Source organism: Podarcis filfolensis, assembly GCF_964270895.1.
Source record: "Podarcis filfolensis genome assembly, chromosome: 3".
NCBI lineage: Eukaryota > Metazoa > Chordata > Lepidosauria > Squamata > Lacertidae > Podarcis > Podarcis filfolensis.
The window spans coordinates 22,667,784-22,695,670 of NC_139606.1; the positions used below are offsets into that span (position 1 = coordinate 22,667,784).

Below are 27,887 nucleotides of genomic sequence, written 5' to 3' on the forward strand. Positions count from 1 at the left end.
CCGCCCCCGCCAGGGCCCTCCTCTTTGGTGGGCGGAAAAAAAGGAGCCGCCGGTGCCGCCCCTGCCCGGCTCGCCGTCCGCCGGCGCTATAGCGCAATCGAAGGGAAACATTGCAGCGTGGCGGCCGCTTCGGCGGGGATCGGGCTGCTCTCCTCCCGCAGAGGGGGCGGCAGGTAAGGGCCAGAGCGAAGGGATGGCGGGCCTCTGGCAGGCGGCGGAGGAAACAACCGGGTTTGGGGGGGTTTCCATCCCCTACGGAGCTCCGGAGAATTCTTCCCGGCGGTGCCCTCGGGGGTCAGGGACTTGGCGCATCCCGAGGCAACAGCATGACTTGGCACTTCGGGGGTTCGGCCAAGTTGCGCGCAGGCAAGGAAGGCGCGTCTCTTTTCTCCTGGCGGGAAGGGTCGATATTCCACCGGAGAGGAGGGGTAAGGGCTTCTGGCTTCCGGGGTGGGGTGGGGGAAGAGACTTGGGCCATTTGGTGGGCACCCACCGGGCCGACGGCGATCTGTCCTTTATGTGCGCCGGGGACCATGGAGCGGCTGCTTGGGCTGCGCCGAGATCGCCCCGTCGGGTTTGTAGGTTTTGGTGTCTGAAGTTCCAGAAAGTTTATAGCGTCTGCTGCGTTATGCAAGGAGCTGTGTTTCTCTCCCCGAGTGCCCCCCTCCCCCAAAAAACAAACCCTTACAGGAAGGTCCGGAAGCATGTTTGCTCACGAGTAAGCCCCCTCGCCCCCGTTCAGTGGATCGGTAATTGTGTTTTGGTTGTAGCGTCCGATCCTCCTCGCCTTACGTCTGCTTAAAGGTCGTTCCCCTTGCGTTGGGTGGCGCTTACTCCCAAGCGCGCATAATAAATAGGATTGCAGCCACCAAACTTCGGATCTGGGTATAAATGCACCTGGCTTTGAACATTTTCGGAGGTTTTATAGCACTCTACACATTCACTTATATTATTGATTGAATTTATATACCGCCCTGTACCCGGAGGTCTCAGGGCGGTTCACAGAACAAAACCAAAAATTAAAACCTCAAAATAAAAACAAAGCAATAATCCTGTCTTGTTTGCGCTTCCTTGTTAGGTGCAAAGTTCAAGCATCTGTGGCCTTTTCGCTGTCAGTTTTTATTTTTCAGCTAGATGTTAAGAGCAGCGTGGAGCCCTCCAGATGGCGGTTTCCATCTGCCATTGGCTCCAGCCAGCATTACTAGTGGTCAGGGATGACGGGAGTTGTAGTCTCAGATAAAAACCAGCACTGTTAATGGCGCTTGGAAGTGGAGCAGCAGCAGTCACAACAGCTGCTTCAAAACTTCTCAGTTGCCTCTTCCATGCAGATGGCAATATAGCCTACCGATAAGAGTTATTGCAATTATGTGTGCGGTTTGTTCAGTCGCAGTACTAAAATGTATAGGTAAAGGTAAAGGGACCCCTGACCATTAGGTCCAGTCGTGACCGACTCTGGGGTTGCGGCGCTCATCTCGCTTTATTGGCTGAGGGAGCAGGCGTACAGCTTCGGGGTCATGTGGCCAGCATGACTAAGCCGCTTCTGGTGAACCAGAGCAGCTCATGGAAACACTGTTTGCCTTCCCGCTTTCGAACTGCTAGGTTGGCAGGAGCAGGGACTGAGCAACGGGAGCTCACTCTGTCACGGGGATTCAAACCGCCAACCTATTGATCGGCAAGTCCTAGGCTCTGTGGTTGAACCCGCAGCGCCACCATGCTAAATATTACTATGAAAATTTTTGAGGTGGCAACCAGCAGCATTGTCCTTTACTATAACAATGTGCTGCTGTTTTGAGGATAATCGGTTTAGTTGTAGTATTTACTATATTTTTAAAATTGTCACAGCCTGCTAGTGCTGCATCTCGGAAGGTTGGTGGTTCGATCCCACCTGGGGATGGCTTTGGGCAGGTTTCCTGCATCGCAAGGGGGTTGGACTAGATGATCTGCGGGGTCCCCTACAACTCAACAATTCTATGATTCAGTAGTTGTAGAGCAGGCACCCCCAAACTCAGCCCTCCAGCTGTTTGGGGACTACAATTCCCATCATCCCTGACCACTGGTCCTCTTAGGTAGGGATGATGGGAGTTGTAGTCCCAAAACATCTGGAGGGCTGAGTTTGGGGGTTCCTTTTGTAGTGCATGGGCTTTGCATGTAGAAGGTTCCTGAATCAAGCCCTGATATCTCCAGGAAAGGCTGGAAAAGACGCCTATCTGAAACCCCAAGGAGTTGTTACTAGTTAGTGTGTAGACATTAACAAGTTAGATTGGTAAATGGAAGTTGGTATCGTGTTCCCATGTCCCTTCTGCCTTTTATCAGAAGGCTCATATAGCCACATCTTTAAAGGGGGTGGCTGGATAACAACCTTAGTGGCAAAGCTATTTCTCTCGTGTAGCTTGGAAACAGGATTGTTGACATGGCAGTGGGATTTTCCGAGAGCCTTTGCACAGATGGAGAAGTAATGCAAATGTGTGGCGAAAGACATATAAGGGAAACATGACAACCTGCTGCTTTTCCCTTCTCTGTTGTTGTTTTGCACCATGATTCATCGTTGTCAGGGTAGCTGCAAACATGACAAGATACAGGAACTGCATGATGCTTTGGTCACACCATAGCCTGCATTCTAGCCATGCAATGAGTTGCTGGGGGTATTATTGTTTCCTTTTTGGCATGGCCAAACTTGGCCCTCCAGCTGTTTTGGGACTACAACTCCCATCATCCCTAGCTAACAGGACCAGTGGTCAGGAATGATGGGAAATGTAGTCCCAAAACAGCTGGAGGGCCAAGTCTGGCCATGCCTGATTTATATGCTGTTTAAAACACATTATCTGCTGCGCAACACTCTTGGGGAACCACACAACACCAGCCATGCCGTTGGGAGTTGGTTCATCTGTGATCCAGGGCATGGGTGTAGCCAAGGCTACGCTCATGGATGCAGGCCATTCTCCGCTAATGTTCCCTCCTGTTGACAGGCCACATAGTGCTGTTGTGGATGTTGCTGGCTTGCAGCTCCCATCGGTCCCTTCCAAGATTCTCCAGGGGTGATGGGAATTGCACTCTATAGCTTCTGGAGGATGCCCTATAGGCTGCAGGTCATCCTTTGTAGAAGAGGTTAAATGGACTCAAATTAGACAATAAATGCTGATACCTAGAAGCCAGTAGGAGAGCATTTAAGTCTTCTGAGACATTCTCTCTAAGACAGTCATGGATCTTTGACCGTTCCGTTGTCCATGCTGCTTGGAGCAGATGGGGGTTGGAGTCCAGCAACACCTGGAGACCTGCAGGTTCCTCATCCCAGCAACAGGATATTCTTAAACCAAAAAATAAGTTTCAAAGGAAGACTTCAATGTGATGCTACCAAACTGGAATTCAGCAAATTTGACTGTACAAATTGGTTGCCGCAGGTGCTGGAAATCGCTAGAGAAAATTCTGCAGAAAGGTTGATCGTGCACACATTTGATTTGCATATATTTGTGCTCTATCGCTTGACTTTTTTGCCTCACTTTGTTAGAAAAACAAATGCATGGCGGTGGGGGTGGGGAAGAGACTTCTCTTTGTACTACTTAATTCATTTCATCTGTCTATAAATGTTGACGTTGGCCCATGGAAGCACGTTCTGTAATAATTTGTTTTTGTTGACACCTGGAAGATCTGTCAGTACCTGCTGATGGTAAAGCTGATTGGATGTAATGCTGTAGCTCAGAAACTTGAGCTATGAATCGGGAAGATCCCAGTTCAGATCTGGAGTCTGCTATGATTTTGGGAAGTAGGCTAGGTAAGCCAGTCTCTACCTCAAGCCCCACCTGCAGAAGGGGGGGGGGAGAGATGATGAATTGCTGAAATAAATGCTGAATAAAATGACATTTTCTAATTTAAATATTTCACTGTAAAAGTAGAGAAAGAGCCAAAAGGATTTATCCCATACCATCAAGTATGATCTATAAAAGCCAGTTAAGACTGCAATCCTTACCTCGCAATAAGTCTGATTGATTTTAATGAGGCTTACTTTTAAGTAGACAAATATAGGTAGTCAAGTATAGGCTAGCACTCTTAGGTCGTCAGTCTTACTAGCGGGTCAGCCCTACTTAAGGCAGTGTGTCTATGTGCCTTCAGAATTGTGCTGTTAAGTAAGTATCAAAATTCTTAGAGAGCAAGCGTCAAATCCTGACGTGTTTCAGATTGAGCATATTAGGGGTAATGTCAGAAATAAAGTTTGCCATCTCAGTACTCGGGCTTCCACTATCGGTAGCTAACCTGGTGAAGGTGTTATGCTTGAACGTGATTATTTTGAAAATTGAAATGTTTTGCTCAGTTATCTAGTAGGGTTGTTCAATACCCAGGTTTATTGACAGGTGTGCCTTTAAGAGGGGAACTGGCTGGTGTTGCAGTGCTGATGGCATGACTCTGAACTGCTGCTAAGAATCCTAGCAGCAAAACAACAAATATAAATTTGGATGGATGAATCTACCGGTAATTGTAGTGAGAAGGAAATGGAAGGGGGGGGGAGAAAAGGGAAGAGAACGCCCAAAGTTGTAAGTCTATTTTTTTAAAATGGCTTCTGTTAATTCAGAATATTATTTTCTACTTAAAAAAAAATAAAGTCTTGTGTTCCAGGCTCTTTTAATAAAAAGTGCTTAGTTTTCAAAGAAGTAGGGAAAAGCAAACATGGTGTGTTTGCCAAAGGGCCAAACCAGGCATTTGTCTTTAGCAATTTCTTCTGATTTTTGCTGTTTAATACTAAGCATGGGGCTGATTTTCACTGGGACCACAGCACATAGGATGGAGAGGCTTAACCCTTACCTCCCCAGCTTGGATTTCAACAAAAATCTGCTTCCCCACGTTGCAATTACCGGTAGCCTTGGTGGCAGTGGGACTCCCACTGGTACCAAACTGGCCAAAATGCTATGCCTACTAGTAGTGGCACTGTTTTTAGCAGGTGGAAATCCTGCTCTTTCTTTCCCATGTGGGCCTTCTCTGAATTTTACCCTAATCTGGGCATCCCCAAACTCAGCCCTCCAACTGTTTTGGGACTACAACTCCCATCATCCCTAACCAACAGGACCAGTGGTCAGGGATGATGGGAATTGTAGTCCCAAAACAGCTGGAAGGCCGAGTTTGGGGGCGCCTGCCCTAATTCTTCTGCGCATCTTCTTTGCTGAACTGATTAGATTTAGAATAAGGATGTATTTCACACTTCGCAGCGACAGAGCCATCCCAAGGAATAGAATTCCTTCTTGCTATCTAGGAAGCTGCTGGTCGACTTGTGGGTGTTACATCTGCCAGTGGCTTATCTAGAAGAGTGCTCCAGATCATTCTGGGCTAGGAGAACCAAGTCTAGCTGCATTACATTGCCTGTTGGTGCCATGAAAACACATATGGATTGGGCTAGGGAGATAGATGGGAATTCTGTTTCCCAGTCCCTCAAGATGACTGTACATGCAAGCAGTTACCAGTTTCCTTTGACCTGATTTGGGTTAATTTCTGCACAGCACCCTTCCAGCCTACATGATTCCAGAACACAAACAGTATTCTGATTAGCTATTGTGCGTGTGTTTAGCTTGCTGCTGTTAATTTGTGAAATTTGAAGTGCAGCCGCTTCTTAAGCTCTCCTGGCTTCCCACGCCTTGGGCAAAATGTTCTGGAAAGCACAGCAAGCTCCCGTTCGTTTATGGGCCCAGCAGCAGATTTCTCTTATAATTATGGATAACCAAGAATTTTCTTCCTGGCCGTATGAATACCGATCAGATGAAGATGTAAGCTATTTCTGGCATGGTCCCTGCATATTTTGGAGAGGTGCCATACTTTCTTGTTTGGGTTACACTGTTATTTCTGTGTTTGCAGTTATATGTACAAGGGATATCCTGCGGTCTCTGTGTTGTATTGTAGCTTTTTTCTGCCTGGAAAGACAGAAAAGACCATTGATGAAATATACGCCCCAAGCCTACTGCCACACAAGCACCACAGTGTGTGCTCCGGACAATGGTGTAAGAAGGCACATGGGTGATAAATTCTAGTGTTGTACCTAGGAGCTACATGCAAGTGTTGCTTCTTTGTGGAAGTACATTGCTAGAAGAGACAGTAGCCCCCTTGTCCATGGGCATAACCACTGGGGCAAACACACACCTATGCCAGCCATTCCATGTTGGCAGGGAAACAGTTGGTAAATTAGACTTCAGCTGTGGTGGCACAGGACATGGTTTCCACTGTTGTAAGTAATGCCATTGTGGACTCTCATGCTACCAAGGTATTAAATTTTCAGTGGGCCAAAGTACCATGTGGAAGATCTGTTGTTGGATGCCCCAATGTTTTCTTTTTTAATGAAATGGAGCCACAGGGAGCTGACAATATCGGGGTTCTTTCTCCATGTATATTTTAATGGATGTTTCATTCTTTTTATTGTGCTTTTTGGTGCTTGCTACCATTTCCCACCTATAAGTTATAAAATACCTTTATCAATATTATGATGATGGTGATTTATTCCATATGTTTGCCATGAGTGGAGATGTATTGTTTTACCTACAGAATCTTTGAGGGGTGATGGCAGCTTTGATTGAGAAAACTGGACCGGGGAGTGAAACATTCCCTTCCTCTTGGTCAAATCAGCAACCACCCATGGTATGTTTCATTTAAAAGAGAGTTCTAGCCACACACCTCCTATATACCATGTAGCTTGGCACAATGATTTTAAATAATCTGTCACATATAAGGACACAGTGCCAATTCCAATCTGCTGGTTCTGCTGTTGCAGCTGGCTACACAGACAGACTCTAATTGATGGCCTATCCTTGTGCGACAGCAACTTAACACATATTAATGTTCAAAGAGCAAGAAAGACAGGAGCAGTTATTCTATTCATCATAGTGTCAACCTCAGACAAGACACACTTGCACAGAGGATGACACTGATAGTACAGCAATATCACGGCTGTGTGGTTGGCAACTCACTACTTTTACTTCTTGGTCTCTTTGCGGATCCATGCTTCTCATATGCATAGGGCATCAGTTACATCAGGGGTCCCCAAACTAAGGCCCGTGGGCTGGATAAGTCCCAAGGGACTCGTTTATCCAGCCTGCAGCGCTGCCCGCTGCCCACTCTTACCGGCGCTGCGCTGTGCGGCTGCCGACTTCCGGGTTGGAGGAGCACCAGAAATAGCTTGTACGCATGCGCAAGTGTTATTTCCAGTGCACATCCGGGTTGGAGGGGGCCCACGCACATGCGCACAAGCTATTTATGGTGCCCCTCCGACCTGGAAGTGCGCCGGAAATAGCGTATGGGCACACGCTCTCCGGCCCGCCACACAATCGGCGTTGGAGACACTGTTGACCCCTGAATTAGAGGATATTTATGAGTAGTGGATGGATACTTGCAGGGAGGGGGGGGGATGCACATTAATACAGTGGTACCTCTGGTTACGTACTTAATTCGTTCCGGAGGTCTGTTCTTAACCTGAAGCACCACTTTAGCTAATGGGGCCTCCCGCTGCTGCCACGCAATTTCTGTTCTCATCCTGAAGCAAAGTTCTTAACCCGAGGTACTATTTCTGGGTTAGCGGAGTCTGTAACCTGAAGCGTATGTAACCCGAGGTACCACTGTAATGGCACTCAGTGGTTTGCACTTGAAAAAGGAACGGTTGTGTTAAGCAGTATGTGAGAGAGTTGACTTTGTGCACACTTCACTCCCTACACTCTTGGTCATAGAATTGTAGCATTGGAAGGGAATCCAAAGGTCATCAAGTCCAACCCTCTGCAATGCAAGAATCATAGCAACCGTCTTCTTATTTCTCTTTCTATATGCCCAGTTGCTCGACTGAGATTCATTTGTCAGGGATGATGATGATGATGATGATAAATAATAATAATAATAATTTTATCATTTATACCCCACTCATCTGGCTGGGTTTCCCCAGCCGCTCTGGGCAGCTCCCAGCAGAATAGTAAAAGCACGATAAAACACCAAACATTAAAAACTTCCCTAAACAGGGCTGCCTTCAGATATCTTCTAAAAGTCAGATACAGTGGTACAGTACCTTAGTCTCAAACGGCTTGGCTCCCGGACAAAACGGCTCCCGAAAGCCGCAAACATGGAAGTAAGTGTTCCTGTTTGCGAACGTTTTTCGGAAGCCGAACATCCGACACAGCTTCCACTTGACTGCAGGAAACTCCTGCAGCCAATCGGAAGCCATGTCTTGGTTTTCAAACAGTTTCGGGAGTCAAACAGATTCCTGGAACGGATTAAATTCGAGAACCAAGGTACCATTGTAGTTGTTTATTTCCTTGACATCTGAAGGGATGGTGTCCCACAGGGTGGGAGCCACTGCCGAGGGAAACCATTTTATTGGGTGGAGCAATATATATGTTTTCCATTGGAACATATTTTGGGGAATTTTTGTCTCTAGTCACAGTTGTCTAACAGTGTCAATGAACCAAACGTGTGGTAATCATATCGCTTCTTACCTGAGTGCAAAGTGGGAGTTTACTGGGATTTGCCAGTCAGGCAAGCCTCCCTTTTATGGTATGTGCATTGTGTGGGATCTAATGCTATTATTGGTTTTATTGGGAGCAAGTTGCCTGGCACCCTCTTCTGCCCCCTACCCAATTTCCACAAGTCCTAAAAGAACACCATGTACCCATTTGTGTTCCAGTCCCTCACATGCCCAGCTATGGTTGGGAATGTTTTTTGGAGGGACGATTGACATTAATAATGAACTTGGTGGTTTGTTAACTATCAGAGTAGTGCCAGTGCATGGACCCATAAGTGTCTTCCTGTTCTTTTTTAAAGTCAACATCTGTCAAATTACGGTACATAAGAATCGGAGACCTTCGTGGGAAAAGCAATCTGTATTTCAAACAAATTACTTCAATGGTTCCAAAGTCTTACTCAGTCTAGAAAATCTGCGTTGCTTGGCTTTTATTGATTTCTCTCTCTGTCTCCCCAATGCTAGGTGCAGCACAATGCAAGAAGTCAACAAGTCTGAAACTTTGAAACAAGAATGGTGGGTATTTTTCGGTTACGTTGCATTTTTGCCGTTTGTGATCTCATGCCTTTTAAATACGGTCTTACAACGAAACTGATTTTTTATTAATAGATAAGCCTTTGGTAATGGAGTCGAGATGCGACCCGTGGGGCAATTAGGGGTCCATTATTGCTTAGGTTGGAACGGATTCTTGAGGCACATACTTTGAGGGACAAATCCGCTGGGGGCTTCAAATTGCTATCAAGCCAGCTGTTCTTGGGAATAATTGTCTGGCGGCTGTGGCCCTGACCCAGGCATTGTTATTGATTTGGTCCGTGCCGTGCTTCCAGAGGAGTGTTGCTTTTTGCCCTGGTGGCAAAAGTCCAGACAGATTCTGACATAGATACATAAGGCATATAGGGGAGTCTCCCTTCTCCTCTCTCTCTCTGTCTTTATTCCAGGATGGAAGATCTACAGTAGGGCTTTTGAGGGAAGGAGGGATGAATATCAATTAACTTTACCCAACCTTCCACAAGTGGGAGCAGTCAGTCAGTTTCATTGCACATAGTTTTACTGCCGCAGTGTACACAGAATCATTCAACAATTAAAAGAAAATATACTGGATTGATACAAAAAACTTAAAACATTTATATTATCAAGACATTACCTACTCTAAACAGAGCTATAATAGTACCTTAATATACAAGTTAAGACATTAAACAATAACATTTATAAGCTAAAATTATCACATGGCCACTAATATATTAAAAAATAATGCTAATTAATACAATGTGCAATTATATTTGGAGTTTGGTGATAAAGATAGAATATAGCTTGATGTAGATAGGGTCAAATAAATTCATCTCCTTTACAGTTGGTGGCTACCTTGGCTATATAATTTGCTCTAATTTTCCTAGTGGCAGTTGCAAAGAGTGCTACACGCCAGGTCACATGCTTATCTGTGTCTGCGAGGAGATATAAAATCATGTCAGAGGGGTTCTGGCCAGGGGACCTGGTCATTATAGGTGCTAAAAATCTTTCTCTTGCTTCATTATATAAGGGGCAGCGCAAGATATAATGCATAAGGTCCTCTGCTTCAGGACATCCCCTAACCAGTGGCAGCAACTCATAAGAACTGGGAACTGAAGATCCAGCCCATGCAGGAATGAACCATAGCATAGAGAACTTGGGAACGGACGGCACAATAATTACCATGGAAGACTAGGCGAGAGGGGTTTTCTGTTAAGGAAGGAGCTTGTGTACAGAATAAGAGGGAGAGGGGAATTGTTGCAGGGAAGAGATTGGGTGCCTCAATGAAAGCTGAAGGGTGGTATCCAGTGCTTTTTTTCTTTAAAAAATGTTTAGGGGTACTGTCATTTTGACTCAAGAGAATACCGTTTTATAGTTCAAATCGGGAAAAATAAATACAGTAAATGGACAAAGGTACGAAGATTCACAAAATGTTTAGGGGTATGCGTACCCCTGCATCCCCCCAGAAAAAAGCACTGGTGGTATCCAACTAAGCCCCCCTGAGAGCAGCAGACCCATTGAAATTAAGTTAGGTCCATTAATTTCAGTAGGCTTACTCTGAGTAAGATTTGACCGCAACACCTGAATTTGGGGATGTGCTTGGGGACTAGTGGACAGATCCAGGCGTGACGCAAGAAGGCCTAGAGGTTCTGTCCATCTGATCGGCCCACTGATGTAAATATATCTAGATTCTAGGGAAACACTGGCATTTGAATGATTTGGCTACTCTGCCCATACGATGACATCTAAATTTGTGAGACAGGCTGCTAGTAGTGTTAGTCTCAACCTGCCCTGGCTGGAACAAGGCCTTAATCACTACATTGCGTGTTCTAAAAATCCTTTGTCCTGCAGAGCCTTAAATGCTTTGTCAGGCTAGTTTGCTTCCTGTTCACGGTTTCCTCTCCTCTTGAAGGACACAGCTGCTGCAGCTGCAGGCTGAAGGGAGCGTTATGGCTTCTGTCATGCCACGTTATTAAGCCTTCTCCTTTATAATAAAGTGCCGAGGTAAGCTTGCTGTTAAAGAAGAAAGCTGCTCTCTTCTGATCTTTTGCTTTGCAAAAGCAACATTTCCCTTCCAAAACAGCTTTTGTTTGTGGAGCAGATGAATGGGTTTTCCCACCCCACCCTCACCCACGCACCCAGCACTTGTACCTATACAGCATATTTTAGGAGCGTTAAATGCTCTCTTAAATGTTTTGTGTAATTGCTTGTATATGTTTGCAAGTAAATGTGAAAGATCATGGGTGGTATCCAGTTGCATAGTTGGACTTGGAGCTGAATAATATATGTTCTCTGCCCTCACCTCTCTCTCTGCACAACCCCTAAATCTGCTTCAAAGAGTGGGAGGAAATCCCAGAAAATATTTAGGGGTGGTGCACGGAAGTCATTGAACTAGTGGAACTATTTAGCTGGATACACCACCGCATAGGGCTTCTTTCCCTTTCCTTTCCCTTAAAATTCTTCTTCTTCTTCTTCTTATTCTTATTCTTATTCTTATTATTATTATTATTATTTTATTTATACCCCGCCCTCCCCAGTCAGAGCCAAGCTCAGGGCGGCTAACACCAGTAAAATTACAGTAAAAACATAATAGGGGGGGAACCAATTTAAAATACAGGTTAAAATGCAATTTAAAATGCAGCCTCATTTTAAAAGTAGCCCATAGATCAAAACCATAAGGGGAGGGAAACATAAGGGTCAGACTGAGTCCAAACCAAAGGCCAGGCAGAACAGCTCTGTCTTGCAGGCCCTGCAAAAAGATGTCAAATTCCGCAGGGCCCTAGTCTCTTGTGACAGAGCTTTCCACCAAGTCGGGGCCAGTACTGAAAAGGCCCTGGCCCTAGTTGAGACCATTCTAACCACCTTGCGACTTGGGACCTCCAAAATGTTGTCATTTGTGGACCTTAAGGTCCTCCGTGGGCATACCAAGAGAGGCTGTCCCATAGGTATGTGGGTCCTAGGCTGCATAGGACTTTAAAGGTCAAAACCAGCACCTTAAACCTGATCCTGTACTCCACTGGGAGCCAGTGCAGTTGGTAAAGCACTGGATGAATGTGATCCTGCAGCAAGGACCCCATAAAGAGCCTCGCTGTGGCATTCTGCACCCGCTGGAATTTCTGGGTCAGCTTCAAGGGCAGAATAATAATAATAATAATAATAATAATAATAATAATAATAATTGGCCCTTTTTAACTAAACAACAGTCACAGTGATAGGAGCATGCCCCCAGCCTGCCTCCTCCATCACAACACACAGAACATACAATGCCACAGCATTCCCAGTGGGAATCTACCCGTGGCCCTCCTAGCCGCTGTTCTGTGAACCCAATACAGAAATGGGAGGTAGGAGAGCCTACACCAGTGTTTCTCAATCTTGGGTCCCCAGATGTTGTTGGACTACAACTCCCATCATCCCTGAGCTCTGGCCTTGCTTGCTAGGGATGATGGGAGTTGTAGGCCAAAAACATCTGGGGACCCAAGGTTGAGAAAGGCTGGCCTACACAATGTGGCACACACAGAGCTCCCAAGGCAGGGGGTCTGCAGAGAGAGTGCAAAGACCTCCTGGGGCAAGGGTTCAAAATCCACCCCAGGAGGAAAATGCTCTTTTGACAAGGAGCCAAAGGAGCAGGCCAGGCAGGACATGCAAGCAAGGGCAGCTGCAGAGACTCATTGGCAGTGGCTGCTTTTTTTCTGGTGACTCCTTGCAAAAAAAAACCATGCAGGTTTGGGAAGCCTCAGTCAAGCTGAGATTATTATTTTTTAAAAACCAATTTAACCAAATGTCATTCTATAAAAAGTTTATTTTGGAAGAGGGAGAAAGAGAAGGGGCTTCACTCTATTTTCTGCCTAAGGAGAAGAAAAAACCATTTGAAACTGAGAAAACGTATTGGACACAAAATCCAAAACACCGTTTCCTCTGGAGCACTTCTGAATCCCAGATACTCTATAGGTCTGCATCAGAATATAGGGGTTTGTTACAGCCCCATTGAACATAGTGGAACAAACTTCTGAATAAACACACATAAGATTGCACTGTAAAGTAAATTATCCATAGAGCTGTTAATCAGTATAATGTCTAACTCGCTTTTGCATTGTGGATCTTTGTTTATGCATAAAGTATAAATGGACCACTTCAGACATGCATATTGTATTACCATCTTAAGTTCTTTAATTATTTAGAATTATTAAGATCAATAATTAAATGTGCTCCAGGTTTGTTGTTGTTTTAAAAAATGTGCACATATATATTACATATAAACACAATGACTACCCTTCAGTAATGCTTAGTTTAGGTCTGTTCTTAAGCTAAAGGTGTGCTCTGGTCCATGGGGTCACGAAGAGTCGGACACGACTAAACGACTAAACAACAACAACAACATAACACAGTGTTACTAGATAGTTGACTGTGGAGGATATCTCTACTTGCTAATGTTGTCACCCAAAGAGTATTTTTCGACTAAAGACCAGGGACCATATTTTATAAATAAGAGAGAAGGAGCTGGAGATAAATCTGCAGACTGAAACACGAGAAGTTGAGAAAGGTTGGAGAATTGTCTAGTATAATCTGCAGCAAGGCAGGATCTTACGGACCACATGTTAACAGTCCTGCCCTCCTCATATATAACATATACACTCCGCTTGATTTTCAAAGAAACTCAAGGTGGCTTGCATTCGAAAACATAAAGAGATAATAAACTAGGGCCCATTAAAATGACACCTATTTAGTCCTCTTGTCTTACTGCAAGTGACTGCCACAGTGACCTGAGAGTCGATGCACCAGGATAGCTACACTTACAGTTAACAAAGGAACGTGAAGCACATCTAGATTGTTCATATCAAAATGAGCCAATTGCCAGGCCACATTAAATCTGGTGCTAACTTGGAAGCAGCCCGTGGACAGGTACACACTCCTTTTGCATATGAATTCCCCCACTGCACACCCCACCCCACCAAATTTGGCCTTATACGTGACACTTGGTAGCTGGGTTGAAATATAACCAGAAACACCACTAAGTTTGCTTTGAGAACAAAAATTATAAATCTGAACTGGGACATTATAGAATGCAAGGAGACTTGTATTACACAGCAGGGCATTATAGAGTGCAAGTGCCAAAAGTTAGCTACCTCATCTGATTTGGAGGATGGAAGTGGTTTTTCTGATTCCAGGTACGTTACTGAGGCTGCCTTGTTAAGCGGAAGATACTTTCAAAAAATATATAACCAGCTGTTGCTGGTGTTTAGGGATTTGTGAGCCTCCTGTTCTATGGCTGGCCTGATCTATGATACTCCTATCTTACTGCGCAGTATTTAGGACAAGGTGCACAGTCATAATTTTCTGGAATGCTTACAAGAATGTTTGGTTCAGATTTAACATAACTGACAGGCCAATAGACATGTGGTTTAAGTCAAGCAATGTGTTTCATATGCACCTTCCATTTTTCCCTCTTTTCCTTTTTTTTTTTTTTTTTGCAGGGCTTGCAAACCTAGAACTGATGACCAAATTCATGATGGTGCAGACCAGAAAGGCTGTGATCTTTTTATTGATGACCTTTTTGAAGAAGCACAGAAATTCGGAGCTGTATGCACGCAACAGTCTCAAGTTAAAAATAGAGTATGTGAGTTTAAGTTGTTGTGTACAATTTTGTTTAAGGTTTTTCTTTTAACGTATGCAGTGCTACAAGCTGTCTTTTTCTTCTTCTTAATTTCATTTCTATGCCGCATTATAATTTTAAGGGGGGGGAATCAAAGTGGCTTTACAACCTACATTAAAATATCAAATAAAACCATCCAGAATAAAACATTATTCTGTACTGAACAAATTCAAGTATACATTCAAAGCAACATAATTAATGGGAAGTCAAATATAAAATGCACATTTAAAACAGCATAATTAGCAAGAGGATAAAGTATTATCATAAGGATAGAACATATCTGCTGCTATTGCTGCCAAATCCTGGTTCAGCGCAGCAGTGGCTGTGGAAGGTCAGTCTCAATGACTCCTGACTGCAAAGGGACTCCTGACTGTTAGGTCCAGTCGGGGACGACTCTGGAGTTGTGGCGCTCATCTTGCTTTACTGGCCAAGAGAGCCAGTGTACAGCTTCCGGGTCATGTGGCCAGCATGACTAAGCCGCTTCTGGCGAACCAGAGCAGCACACGGAAATGCCATTTACCTTCCCGCCAGAGTGGTACCTATTTATCTACTTGCACTGTGTGCTTTCGAACTGCTAGATTGGTAGGAGCAGGGACTGAGCAACGGGAGCTCACCCCACTGCGGGGATTCGAACCGCCGACCTTCTGATCGGCAAGCCCTAGGCTCTGGTTTAACCCACAGCGCCACCCGCGTCCCTTGAGTCTGCACTAAGAGACAGCTAAACTGTTCTCTCCAGAGGACCCCCCCACCCCTTGAAATCTACCACCCACCCAGAATGCAAGCAACAAAGATAAGGAAGGGGGGGTGGAATATATATGTGTGTGTCCCCATATCCATGCCCTTTATTTTCCAAATCTGCGGATCCAGATGTTCTGGTATGATTTTCTAGACTCAGTGCATACTAAAAACCAACTCATTCCTTGTTGGTGACAGCACTCACATAGATTGGTCTAGGTTCAGTTGTTGCAAAGCCAATAGCTGAGCAAATGTTCTGCATACAAATGTTCCCCAGTGCAATTCCTGGTATCTCTGGGAAGGGGTGGGAAAGGGCCCTGTCTGAATCCCTGGGGAGTCACTGCCCAGTCCTTGTAAATAAACCCTGAGCTGGTGGGCCAATGAATGACTTGGCATAAGGCTGTTTCCTATGCCGCTTTCCTCTGTTTTATTTGGATATGTTTTATGCACCTGCTGCTTGCTTGTTGTGACATAATGTTCATTTGACTTTATTTTGCTTTGCAGGTTGATACAACAATTAAATTATGGAAAAATGGGTTCACGGTGAATGATGGTGAGCTCCGAAGCTACACAGATGTTGCAAACAAGCGTTTCTTGGACTCGATTAAAAAAGGGCAAGTCAGCTTTGTATGTTGAGCCAAATTGCACAAGCACAGCTTTGTTTCTGCTCTGGCTTAGCATAGAGATGAGGAGGCCTGGGAGGCAAATGCAACTTTCCAGATTTGGCCCTTGGGATTTTTCCTAGACCATACCACCTCCCCAGCCATGTGCACCCTCTCCCCAGCCATGTGCACCCTCATGCCATTCACTGTCCCGCCTTCACAGCCCCCATGGATGTTTTTGCCTTGTTGAAATATGTGATTGAACTCTGAGAATGCCTGCTTTGTGCCTGGACAGTTCCCCACTCCAGGATTAGTGTAATGTATGAACCTGGGCTTGCTCCAGACAGACTGTGAACTGTGAACCCAAGAATAAGCCATGATTATAGCTCATAGTTTGTCTGAAGGGGGCAAACCACGAGCCCTTGTTTGCCATAAACCATGGCCTATGTTGTTGCTCGTACGTAATTGTGGTGATAAAGAAAAATAGGGGTGGTTGGCTTTTGCTGCCCAACTCCCCAAGGGATTGAATCCCCTAAGTCCATGATCGGTCAGTCAGAGAAGAATTGTTGGAGGCAGGATGCTGTGAAAGCAAGGCAGATCTTTATTTTTCTGAGTTCCCTCCCTCCTAGCAAGGAGGCAAGAGAGACCCAGAACCAAGAAGAAACATCTCTTTTAAGGGTTTGCATTTTGGCACGGAGGTCATCCCCTCTACAAAGGGTCAGAAATTCCATCACACGTAAGGTGGTGTTACTGTGGCTCAGGCAGGCCTAGATGTGATACTCCTGAGGATTTAGCAAGTTTCACATAATTCCAGACACAATTTACACAAAACATCAGCATTTGATTAGACAATCAGGATGCTGGTCAGACATCCCTCAGTGCAGAGCAAACAATGACAATTAATACAAAAGGGGTTCAAAGATATAAGAGAGGAATCCTTTCAGGAACTTCCCCTGATTGCTATCTGTTCTCAGGCAAGGGAGATTAAGGAGGCAGAAGAAATATTTAGTTTCCTTAGGAGAGCGAAGATGGCTTTTGGATTGCTCTCCTGTACTATTTTAGACGTGGTTTATATACTTACTTATGTATGTGTGTTTACCTTGTGCAATTATCAACATCTATTCTATATTTGAGACCCTAGAATTCCTATAACAGTGGCTATCATTTTTCCTTTCAACTAAAATCTTTAAAATATCATTTTCCACACGCATAGGAACTTTTTCTATGTTTATTTTACAGGGAGCTGCCTCTTGAGTTGCAGAAGATTTGTGATAAAGAAGAGGTGGACATTAAGGTAGACGATAAGAAGAACGAGGTGTATGCTTTGAGGAAGCCACCGTTCCATCCTTTCTCTGGACAAGGCTACAGATTAGGAAGGTGAAGAGCCTGGTATTTCTCTAAAACTAAAAAATGGTTTGGGGAAATAATTAAGGTTGTTGCTCTTGCTTCCTTCTTTGAGACTGCAATCCAATACTCACTTTTCTGGGAGCACTCAGCGGGGCTTACTTCAGAGTAGACATGCATAGGATTACAATATCAACAGGGTTTTTTCATAGGTTTAGCCTGCCTCTCAGGATTTTGATTATAACTTGTAAAAGAGAGATAGGCAACTTGCTTTAAGACCTAGCCCTCTTACGGTGGCTACTGCTGCAGTTGGCTTAGACTAGCACAGGGTAGTAGTAGTAGTAGTAGTACCAACAACAACAACAACAACAACAACAACAACAACAACAACAACAACAACAACAACAACAACTTATACCTCACCTATCTGTCTGGGTTTCCCCAGCCACTCTGGGCAGCTCCCAACAGAATATTAAAAACGCAATTGTAATGGTTATATGGGTTGCTCGTGCGTAAGTTGCCGCCACTCCTGGCTAGGTTACCTGGTTGAACCCTTTCTGTCTGGACAGCCCTTCATTTCGTGGCTGTTTCAGTCGCTGGCAGAATCCGTCAGTGGGCGTTTCTTGAACTTCTTCCAGCAAAGAAGTTCTTTGACGCCAAGTCTCCTCCTACTCTCCCTGCGCGGAAGTCTTCTGCGCAGGGAGGGTGTGGGCAGCGGAGCACCCGTGCTCTCTCCGCTGGTCTCTGGTGAAGAGTCCTGGAGCCTCCTCTCCGATTCCCCCATCTGCCCCCCTTCTCCACTGGTGTTACGCTGATTTCCTTCCCCAGCAGATGGGCTGCCTCTCTGCCTGCTGGGACCCTCTCCGGCATCCCTCTGGAGCCTTCCCTCCGCCTCTGGCTCCGATGGCAGTTCCCTGACAGCAATAAAAGAACCAACGTTAAAAACTTCCCTAAACACGGCTGCCTTCAGATATCTTCTAAAAGTCAGATACAGTGGTACCTTGAGTTACAAACGCCTCAGGTTACAAACGCTTCAGGTTACAAACTCCACTAACCTGGAAGAGTTACCTCGAGTTGAGAACTTTGCCCCAGGTTGAGAACGGAAATCATGTGCTGGCGGCGCGGCGGCAGCAAGAGGCCCCATTAGCGAAAGCACGCCTCTAGTTGAGAACAGTTTCAGGTTAAGAACAGACCTCCGGAACGAATTAAGTTCATAACTAGAGGTACCACTGTAGTTGTTTATTCCCTTGACATCTGATGGGAGGGCATTCCACAGGGTGGGCACCACTACTGAGAAGGCCCTCTGCCTGGTTCTACCTCACCAGCAACTAACAAATCATTAGTAATGATGTTAACTGTCTAATTCTAAACATCTATTCAGAAGCGAGTCCAATGAGGCATATTCCCAGTAAAGTGAGTACAGGATTGACGCCAAAAAGAACAGTAAATGTAGAAACTGCTATAGCAACAACCGTAGCAACGGAACAGCTCCTTTATCAATCACCACTGTGCAAATTCCCTTTCAACAATGCAGGGCAAGAGTTCATTAGGATGCCTAATCGGTCCTGCTGTTCTGACAATATTTAATTAGCCGTGTTAACCGACCAGTTTATCTGACTAGCCATTGTTGTTGGGAGATATTGAACACTATCCAGACCAGGTCACTTGTAGGGGGGAATCCCTTATGCTGATCCATTGGGTGGGACTGTGTCCCATTGTAAATATGTCGCAGGTGTGACCTATAGTGGGAGAGGAGATGCCGGCCAAAATAATCTCTACTTCTGATTAGGAAATAGTCCTCTGCCATTACAGGTTGGCTCCACCATACATGTGCGAACCTGTCCCATGCTTTCCATTAAAAATGAAGTTTGTATGGTGATGAAGGAAGGTTGCAATGTTAAAATGCTACTTCTGGGAGCCGTTCTGTACTTGACAATGGCACAGACCCAAGTGTGCTCCTTTTATTGGAAGGGGTTATCAAAAAAATACGCAAGTTCTCCCTGATTTCAAAGTTTTGTGAGGTGTTGATGGGTAGACAAAATCTTATCGATTGATAGAGCTTATTCTATTTTCTAGAAATTGTTTTTTTCTCATGCATAATTTTGCCATTCAAATTTCTTGTGTATATTATGATTGATTGATTTAAAATAGTGATATCTCTGGCTTTCCAGTAAAAATACAAATAAAGTCCATGGCAAGGTAGAATGAGAATCTATTTCAAACAATAAAGCCACAAAGAGACAAATTATAAATCACTGCTCCCTTGAAGAGGGAACTGGAATAGTAGAGTGCCTACTATCTTAAAAGCAGAACAGTGATTTTAATGAGATAGCAGCTTTTACATGCTTATTCTTGAGTTATTCTGCCAGCCTCAAATGCACTATTTTTAACGTTACCTAATAGATTGAAAAATTCTGTCTGCTTTTAATTTAAACATCCTTTAAGGATGTAGTGAAAATGCTATTGTTTCATCTATTTGGTGTTGACGGGATTAAAGCTATCTAGCCTTTAGAAGCATTTTGAAGTCATCAGAAAATAAGACTAGCCAGTGTGTGGCCTGACCCTTCTTGGAGAGGTGATATTACCTTGTTTGTGTTCATGTTGTTTTCTTTTACTTTGCAGTGCCACACCAAGAATAATTTCTAAAGTAAAAAGAGATGTAGAAGAAATTGAAAAGAGAAAACCAACAGTGGTATTAAATCATTCAGAACCCATTACTAGTATCCAGATCTGGCTAGCAGATGGAACAAGGATAGTACAAAACTTTAATATTTCTCATAGGTAAGAACCGATCGTATTAACGCACACCCTTACAAGTGCAATGCAATCCTGTACATGTCTATTTAGAATTAAACTCTGTTGAGTTCAACAGGACTCCCAGGGAAATGTTCATATAGGCTTACAGAGGAAGAGATTGTAACATGGAAAGAATTCCATGGAAAGAATCTCAGACCTATCTGGGTTTTCAGAATGAAGTCATCGAGACCAGACATTTAGTTTTGACTTAATACCATTTTTCTTAAGTCCCAAACATGATCATTTTCAAAATGAAAATTTGTAGTATTGTTTTTGTTTTGTTTTGTTTTGTTTTGCACTGGCCAGTTAGCACAAAGTCTTTGGATTTGTGACAGCTTAGAATCATATATTTTTCAATGTTCGGGTTACATCCAGTGTTGTAAACCCTGCTTTCTTGGTTTCATAACACCAAGAACTTGTTTTTACATAGTTTCACATATGGACTAACAGTGCTTTGCCTTGCCATCATCATTTCATCATTTTGTTCAGATCACCAGAACACCCTCTATTGTCATCTTACAAGTATTGCAGGATAAGGAAGGAGGTACTATATGAACAGATATCCCTGATTGCAAGCATGCTTTATACCAGAAGACATATGTTTATTAACAATGAAAATTCTGGATGGACAGAATTCTCTTCTCTACTGCAGACAGAACAAAACATCCCCCTTGTCTCCTGTTCCTATTATTTCTCAGGTTTAGTTACTTTGGTATGAAGTTCTGTGCATGCATATGTAGAGAGTCCTGTTGAACCTACTGGGAATGATTTCTGAATAAACATGTGTAGGATCAGCCTATTTGAAAGTTTGAAGAGGCTCTAAAGAAAAGCACTTTGTCTACCTTAGGTTAAACACGTTATTACATTTCCTATAGGATTGTTGTGCATAAAGCAGTGGCAATATTTGGTTTATATGGGAAGGGCAATCTATAGATTTGAGTATGATAAAGGATTATCTTTCTTGCTATTAATGGATGGGCATATTCTCAGCGACACTAGCAGCTCTACAGTAAATCCATCAGTATGCAGCTTAGTTCATTTGGATATTTTATTTATTTATTTTACAAAATTTATAAAGTGAAGAAGAAGAAGAAAAAAGAAGAAAACTCTAAGCTGTTTACATACCAGTTTGGATAGTTTATGAGAATTGCCAAAGATCAGAGCTTCTCTCTTCAATTGAACCAACTGGCAAATGTTTAATGAATTTATTCTCATAAACATTTTGCACACTTAACCTAGCGGTGAAGGAGGCTGAGTCGACACAAACCAGATTCTGAGTGGACGTGCCACTCACTGGGCAATGTAAGTGTTCTGTCAAAAACTTGTTTCCCTGAACCACCCTTTCCTTACTGTATTTGTACCCTAAATGCTTCAAAATAACGGTGGTATACAGCTTGGTTTTACCATTGTAGACCTGTTGAAATTTACAGACTTTTTCGTGCTTGTTAATTTTAATATGTCAACTTGATGAGTAAAACTTCATTGAATACCACCCACAGACTTAAAAATATATATATTTGCTTTTCTTCCTAGAATATGGCACGTCAGAGACTTCATAGCAAATTACCAAGGACATCAAGGGAGAAGTCCTTTCACACTGACCACCTCGCTTCCTTTTCACGAGCTGCTGAATGAATCTCTCACCTTAGAGGAGGCTAATTTAAAAAATGCTGTTGTTGTTCAGAGACTTAAAAAAAATGGCGAGCCTTTTCAGAGTTTGTCCTAGCATCCTTTCTGAAGATTGCCTAAGATACCTTAGCGGTGGAGTCTTGGAGAAGAAGCAGATGGTACCCACCAAACAGTTGCTCGGCTGGGTTTGTTTTACCAAAGCCCAGGAGGTGTATGTAACCCCAAAAAGAAATCAATAGCAATATTTGTGGTGTGGTGTATAACATCTGCAGCGCTTGTTGGAAAAGTCATATAGCATGTGCTGTACTGACTCCAGTGCATTCTCTTTTTCTATTTATCAACCTAAGTAGAATATAATGGGCAATAATTCACCAGGCCAGCCATCTTAAGCTGTGTGTTTTGTCAGCTAGATAGCTGTGATAGTCTTGCAAAGGGGCATTTTAGAGAAATGCCTAGGCTTTTGTTCGCATTTTTAGTTACAAACTGGAAAAAAAATGCACCTTGCTTTTCAAAGGTACTGCCGGTTGATACTATTCTTGCTTTCTGCTATAACCCAATATGCTTTATTGTTTCCTCAGTGCCACAGTGCAGAATTTATGGGAGGCTAATATTTAACATTTAAAGGTAAAACTAATTTTAACATCTGAGGCAGTAGTTTCTAAATTCTGAAGTAGTTGCTGCCTCCCTTGAAAACGTATCTGCCGATTCATGTCTTAAAATGCGATCCTATACATCTCCACTCAGAAGTAAAAGTTCTGCAGGGCTTACACTTACGTGAGTGTAGGACTGCAGCCTTAATCTCATTTTGTGCCATTAGATCCATACATTATGCTCAGTCTTGAAAAATTTATTTGAAACTGAACTCCACTGATATCAGTAGAACTTCTGCACTCATGTGCTTGGGATGGTAGTTTTAGCTAGTGAGATGGAAGTATGTATATGAGATGAACAACCAATTGTCTTGAGAAGTATTAATTCAAAAGTTCAGCTGTAAGTTTGCCACAGGTCAGGAAGCTTTGTGGGCACTTTCCCACAACTAATCACACATGCATTATGAAATGGTACGTTCTCATTGTGAGATCGTACCATGTCACAACTGAATAGTCTCACTGAATAAAAGGAACATGTTTTCACCTTGAAGCTTGTCTTAAAACCATCAGATGTATTTGGCATGGGCTTATCTGAGCATGTTGCTTTTTAAGAGTTAGAATGCAGGTGTTGCTGGATTACACCCCTCCTCTGGAGGAAACATCATCATCATCATTATTATTATTATTATTATTATTATTATTATTATTATTATTTAATTAAATAATTAATTACCTTGAATGATAGTCAGCGGTGCCACGGGCAACACTGGCCTCTGCCCCTCTTTCCTTCCCTCCCTGCTTTTATGCCCTCTCGCATCTCTGCCACCCAAAGGCTAGCACAGCTGTTTGTTGCAGCAGCCCTGGCTACAAACTCCCCAGGCAAATGTTGCCTCTGGGGCTGGTCCAGGGGGTGCTGGTTGCCAGGAGCTGAAGTGGCCTCAGAGTAAGCATGCAAGGGGGACAAACAAGTCCCATGGGTCAATGTGAAGAGGCACCTCTCTTTGGGGCAGGGGGGGGCAGCTCAGAGACCAGGGATGACAGCAGCAGCTGCCCAGAGGACTCCCAAAGGGAGAGGAGAGAAGGCTGAGGGAACCCTCCACAAGGGAAGGTGTTCGAAAAAGGGTGAGAGGCTGACAGCTCTGCAGGCAAGGGGTGACATAACTGGGCTCCTGAGCCCCACAGGGGTGCCACAGAAAGAATGTAGTTGGTCAAGGGCGCCACGGACTCAGAAAGGTTGAAAACCTCTGCCCTATGGTAAGGAGATAGAGAGAAATTCAGGTATTAATTCTTCACAGCTGCTTCATGAGCCGGTGGAATGGTCATTGAAGAAGACAGGTGTGGGAAACAAAGAGCCATGTTAGTCCTAGTCAAGCCATGGCATCTCACCAGAGCCAGTGTGGTGTAGTGGTTAAGAGCGATAGACTCGTAATCTGGGGAACCGGGTTCGCGTCTCCGCTCCTCCACATGCAGCTGCTGGGTGACTTTGGGCCAGTCACACTTCTCTGAAGTCTCTCAGCCTCACTCACCTCACAGAGTGTTTGTTGTGGGGGAGGAAGGGAAAAGGAGAATGTTAGCCGCTTTGAGACTCCTTCAGGTAGTGATAAAGCGGGATATCAAATCCAAACTCCTCCTCCTCCTCCTCCTCCTCCTCCTCCTCCTCCTCCTCCTCCTCCTCCTCCTTCTTCTTCTTCTTCACCTTCACCTTCACCTTCACCTTCACCTTCACCTGCCTGCCCACAGTGCAGATACAACCAGACGTATTCGGAAGCAGAGGAGAGTTTTAAGGTGTTTTCGGGTTTTTTTAGGCTTATGTATCTTTATAAGATGAATTTGCCTGATTTCCAAAAATAGCAGCTTTTATCCCCATCCCACTCTGTGGCAGGAAGGGCACTGAACAACGAGGACGTTAGTTCTCATCTTCTAGTTATAGGAATGTTTGTCAGAAACAGGTGGCAATCACATTTTGGGGGCGCTGCTTATCTGCATCCTAGTTGTTAAGACTGTCGCACACAGATACTACTAGAGGATGGGAAACAGCCTTATCTGTGAGTTGCCATTCTTGGTGGGGCAGTCCACCTGTCAAAGGGTTCTTCAGACATACAGTTCCCCCTCATGACTGTTGGGTACAGTTATTTTATTTTTTTGTTCTCCATGCAACTCTGTTTTAGATCCATGAAGGCCTATATACTGTACTGTATTTTTCACCTGTTAAAGTTCTGCTGATGTTAATACTGTTGGGTTGATGATTTATTGTCAGCTGCGGTGGAAGTTTTCTTACAGCTGAGGTGTCATCCTGAATATTGGGCTTGGTGAAAAATGGCTTCTGCCTGATGACCAAGAGAAGGAGCCTAGTGCAGTAGTCTCACACTGATACCACTGAGCAGAGGAATTGACAGGGAAGTCCTCTGTTTGCTGGAGAAAAAGAGTGCAGTTTCGTTAAGCCATAGCTCAGAACAGATTCATGCATTTCAAAAATGATGTAGCCAGACGCCACATCATAATGGCAACGTATGCAAGGGCCAATTGCATATGTCTTTCCCAGTGGCTTATAAAAACTCTAAATAAGAGTGAGGAGAATGACCTGTGTAATTGTCCCATGCAGAAGTTCTTCATGTTCTGCTGAATCCAGCTGTGTAGAAGAGGTTTCACAGCAGATGTTGGTGGCTGATAGAGGGGTAGGAAAGGCAGGAGAAGTTCTGTTGTGCATGCAAGAAGAGATCTTTTAATTTTCACTTGATACTGCAGTTTAGTACTCCAAACTTTAGGATGCATTCACAAGGTCACTCTGCAATTTAACCATGCCTTAGCCTCAAAGGATCTCCCTTCCCCGACTCCAAATATCTGGAGCATTTAAATGGTATTATTATTATTAATATATTATAATATTATTTGAGATATTTGTATACCATTTTTACTAAAACCAGAACATTATCAGGTGTGCACATTTTCTGACTTCACTAGGTGAGTCATTCCAGATTATTCGGCTGACTAAACTCTGCTCTTAGTCATTTTTTCTGTAATAAGGAAATAGAACAAGGTTTGATCTGATTACCATAGCCAACATGGAGTTTGTACAGGGAGATGAGTACTTAAATTTTTAGCTCATTTCAGGAAAGCTAACCTGGAATGCTCTAAATGCCATGAATGTAGATTTATATTGCCTTCAGGTTTGAAAGCCTCTTGGAACATTAAACTGGTTTTTATTTATTTATTTAAACACATACCCCAATAATGTTTTTTCTATATATATGTTTTTAAAAAAGATCAAACATAACAGAGCCGTAACTAATGGACATTAAGTGTTATTGTCAACACCATCTCTAAGAGAAATCTCTCTTTGAAAGTGCTTATTTTCTTTTAAACGGTATTGACTGTATTTGCCTGCACTTTTGAAAGAAAATCAAAGAACAAATAGGAGAAATCGCATTTCTGACAGTTTCTCAGTTACCTTCTCTGTATAAAAATGGAAATGTGTTTTACTGGAGTGAATTAATGGGGACTTCCAATCGGTATGCTCTCTCAGTGAAATAGACATGTCTGCTCATTATACCTGATGGAACCTTGCACAAGACTTTCACACTTTCCTTTTTCCATGTGGAATATTTCATCTTGTGTTAAGCAGCCCTTATACACGCAGAGACATTCGTTTTTCATTACAAAAGCTTACCCAAATTTGCACGAAACCACTAAAAAGAAATATGCTGGCATGTGTGTGTACACATTTATATTTGCCGGTGCAGTGGGTACAAAAGTACCTATGGAGCCCTTCAGTTCTTCTCCCCTTACCCTCTCCCATTGAAATTAGGCTTGAAAGAAGTATTCTATTGTAGCCAATAGTATAAGTTGCAGAGTGTGTGATGCCCAGGATGTCTGCAAGTGTGTTCATGGGCCCTCCTGATATATAGTATGTGTGTTTGTGTGTATACACACATACAAACACACATGCACAAAGTTATATATTCAATCTTTTTGTATGTTTACTATGATGCACTTGTACTGTTCGTAGAAACAGCATATTTTGTTAGTGAAGCATGGAACAATATATAGAATTATCCAATCTACTAATTGCTTTAGTGATTAGAAAATCTGGATAGTGTTCTCTGTTCTTTGCTACACGGAATGCTGTATATATTTCTCAAAGCAAGTGATTGTTGTGTCTTGTTTACCGTAGATCCACAGAAAGCAAGTGCCTGCTAATATTGTTTTTTCTTCATGCGAGAAGGATTTGCTTTTTTGAAGTATTAAAAGAACCAGATGGTATTTTCCCCTGAAAAAAGTTATGTATTGATACCAAATTGTTGACGTTAATTAATATGCATACCTTTACGTAGCTATGCGTTGAACTGTAGGACACCCAATCCAGTAACAACATCAACTTTATAAACAGTATGTTGAAAATCACATATACAGTATCTGTTTCATAGTGTTCCAGTATAATAATACTTGTTTGAACTTAGTGCCTTAATATCATAATATGCAGCAAAGTCAAAATGGCCTGGTAATAAGAGATGAGCAGTGTTGTTTCAAGAAGCTGGGCATTCAATCTTAGATGATAAAGCAAATTAATTAGTGCATTTCTTAAAATTGCTGGAAAATGACTTGGCATAGGCAATAACCTTCCTGTTACAGTTCTTAAAAAGTGGTAGGAGACATAAGGATTGCTTTAACTTGCTGAGCTGAAAAGCAGGCAAACACAATCCTGCAGGTGTTACTCTCCTACCACCTTTCCATTTTGGAGGCAACTGTGGTTAGCTGTGTCAACCATGGTTAGCCCCAACCCGTTTACAGACCCATTTGTTCAGATCACCATAGAAATAGCGATGTGCAGTGCTCTCTCATACATGTTGTTTCCAAAGTAAGTTCAATGAGTTCAACGGGACTTGCTCCCAGGTAAGCGTGTAGAGGCTTGCAGCCAGAGAGAACTGTGATATCCAGAGAGTTGAAGACTGAAAAATGGGATTCTACAGACGCAGGACTCACAGCGCAATCACTATGCATGCCATAACCGAAGCAAGCTTCTCAGAAGGAGCTGGTGTGTGCTTAGGTTGCAGCTGCAATTTTTGGACTGGATGCAGTTTAAACTCTTCATTTGTTATGATTTTAAGCACAATACAAAGATTTTACTTTGAAACATATTTTCAGCACAGTACCGAACTGGAAAGATGAGGCACAATATTAATAGGGGGCTATTTGTAGAACTATTTGTATTTATAAAAATTGTAGGGTAGTTGGTTTTTTCTGAGGGGGTGGTGAAATGAATACAATTAAAAGCACTGTTTCAAGCCTGAATTGTCTTTGGCTATATTTTGTCCTTGTAATTCACACATGGCTTAAAATTTGATACGTCTTTAAACAAAATAAAAAATTACCAGACATCTTTATTGAAAGTTAAAAGTACATAATTATATGTGCACTAAACATGGTGAGATGTAAATAAAAGAGAGAAAAAGAAAGAGCACCCGTGTAGAAGGGAAAGTAAAGGGGGGGACCCCAAACTCTATACTTTACAATTGTTACTGTACTTAACCAGATCTTAACTTATTACAGTATTTGTAAGAATGGAT

The 27,887-nt window shown here is 43.3% G+C and overlaps 1 protein-coding gene and 1 long non-coding RNA gene across 3 annotated transcripts; one reads left to right on the forward strand and one right to left on the reverse strand.

Annotated features, from left to right (window-relative positions):
• Window positions 1–90: 90 nt before the first annotated feature.
• UBXN2A (UBX domain protein 2A) lies at window positions 91–27,612 on the forward strand. Of its 2 annotated transcripts, XM_083607439.1 has the most exons (7): window positions 91–173; window positions 8,936–8,986; window positions 14,449–14,587; window positions 15,867–15,980; window positions 17,208–17,341; window positions 19,931–20,089; window positions 21,638–22,873. In XM_083607439.1, exons 2-7 carry the CDS (start codon window positions 8,946–8,948, stop codon window positions 21,828–21,830), a joined length of 780 nt encoding a protein of 259 aa, XP_083463565.1. In that variant the 5' UTR covers window positions 91–173; window positions 8,936–8,945; the 3' UTR covers window positions 21,831–22,873. The 2 variants fall into 2 exon arrangements, with proteins under 2 accessions (XP_083463565.1, XP_083463566.1); XM_083607440.1 differs by lacking the exons at window positions 91–173; window positions 8,936–8,986 and having other exon boundaries at window positions 14,496–14,591; window positions 21,638–27,612.
• Window positions 8,817–22,649, reverse strand: LOC310759806. The gene is made up of 2 exons (XR_014546508.1): window positions 22,508–22,649; window positions 8,817–9,429 (listed from the first exon to the last, which is right to left on the reverse strand). It is a non-coding gene; the product is annotated as an uncharacterized lncRNA (long non-coding RNA).
• Window positions 27,613–27,887: the final 275 nt, after the last annotated feature.

Bases quoted from the DNA above. Each gene is read 5' to 3' on its own strand.
- UBXN2A (XM_083607439.1), top strand. From the start codon at position 8,946: ATGCAAGAAGTCAACAAGTCTGAAACTTTGAAACAAGAATG. The intron at 17,342-19,930 runs GTGAAGAGCCTG...TTTACTTTGCAG, and splicing joins CAAGGCTACAGATTAGGAAG to TGCCACACCAAGAATAATTT. The intron at 20,090-21,637 runs GTAAGAACCGAT...TTTTCTTCCTAG, and splicing joins AACTTTAATATTTCTCATAG to AATATGGCACGTCAGAGACT.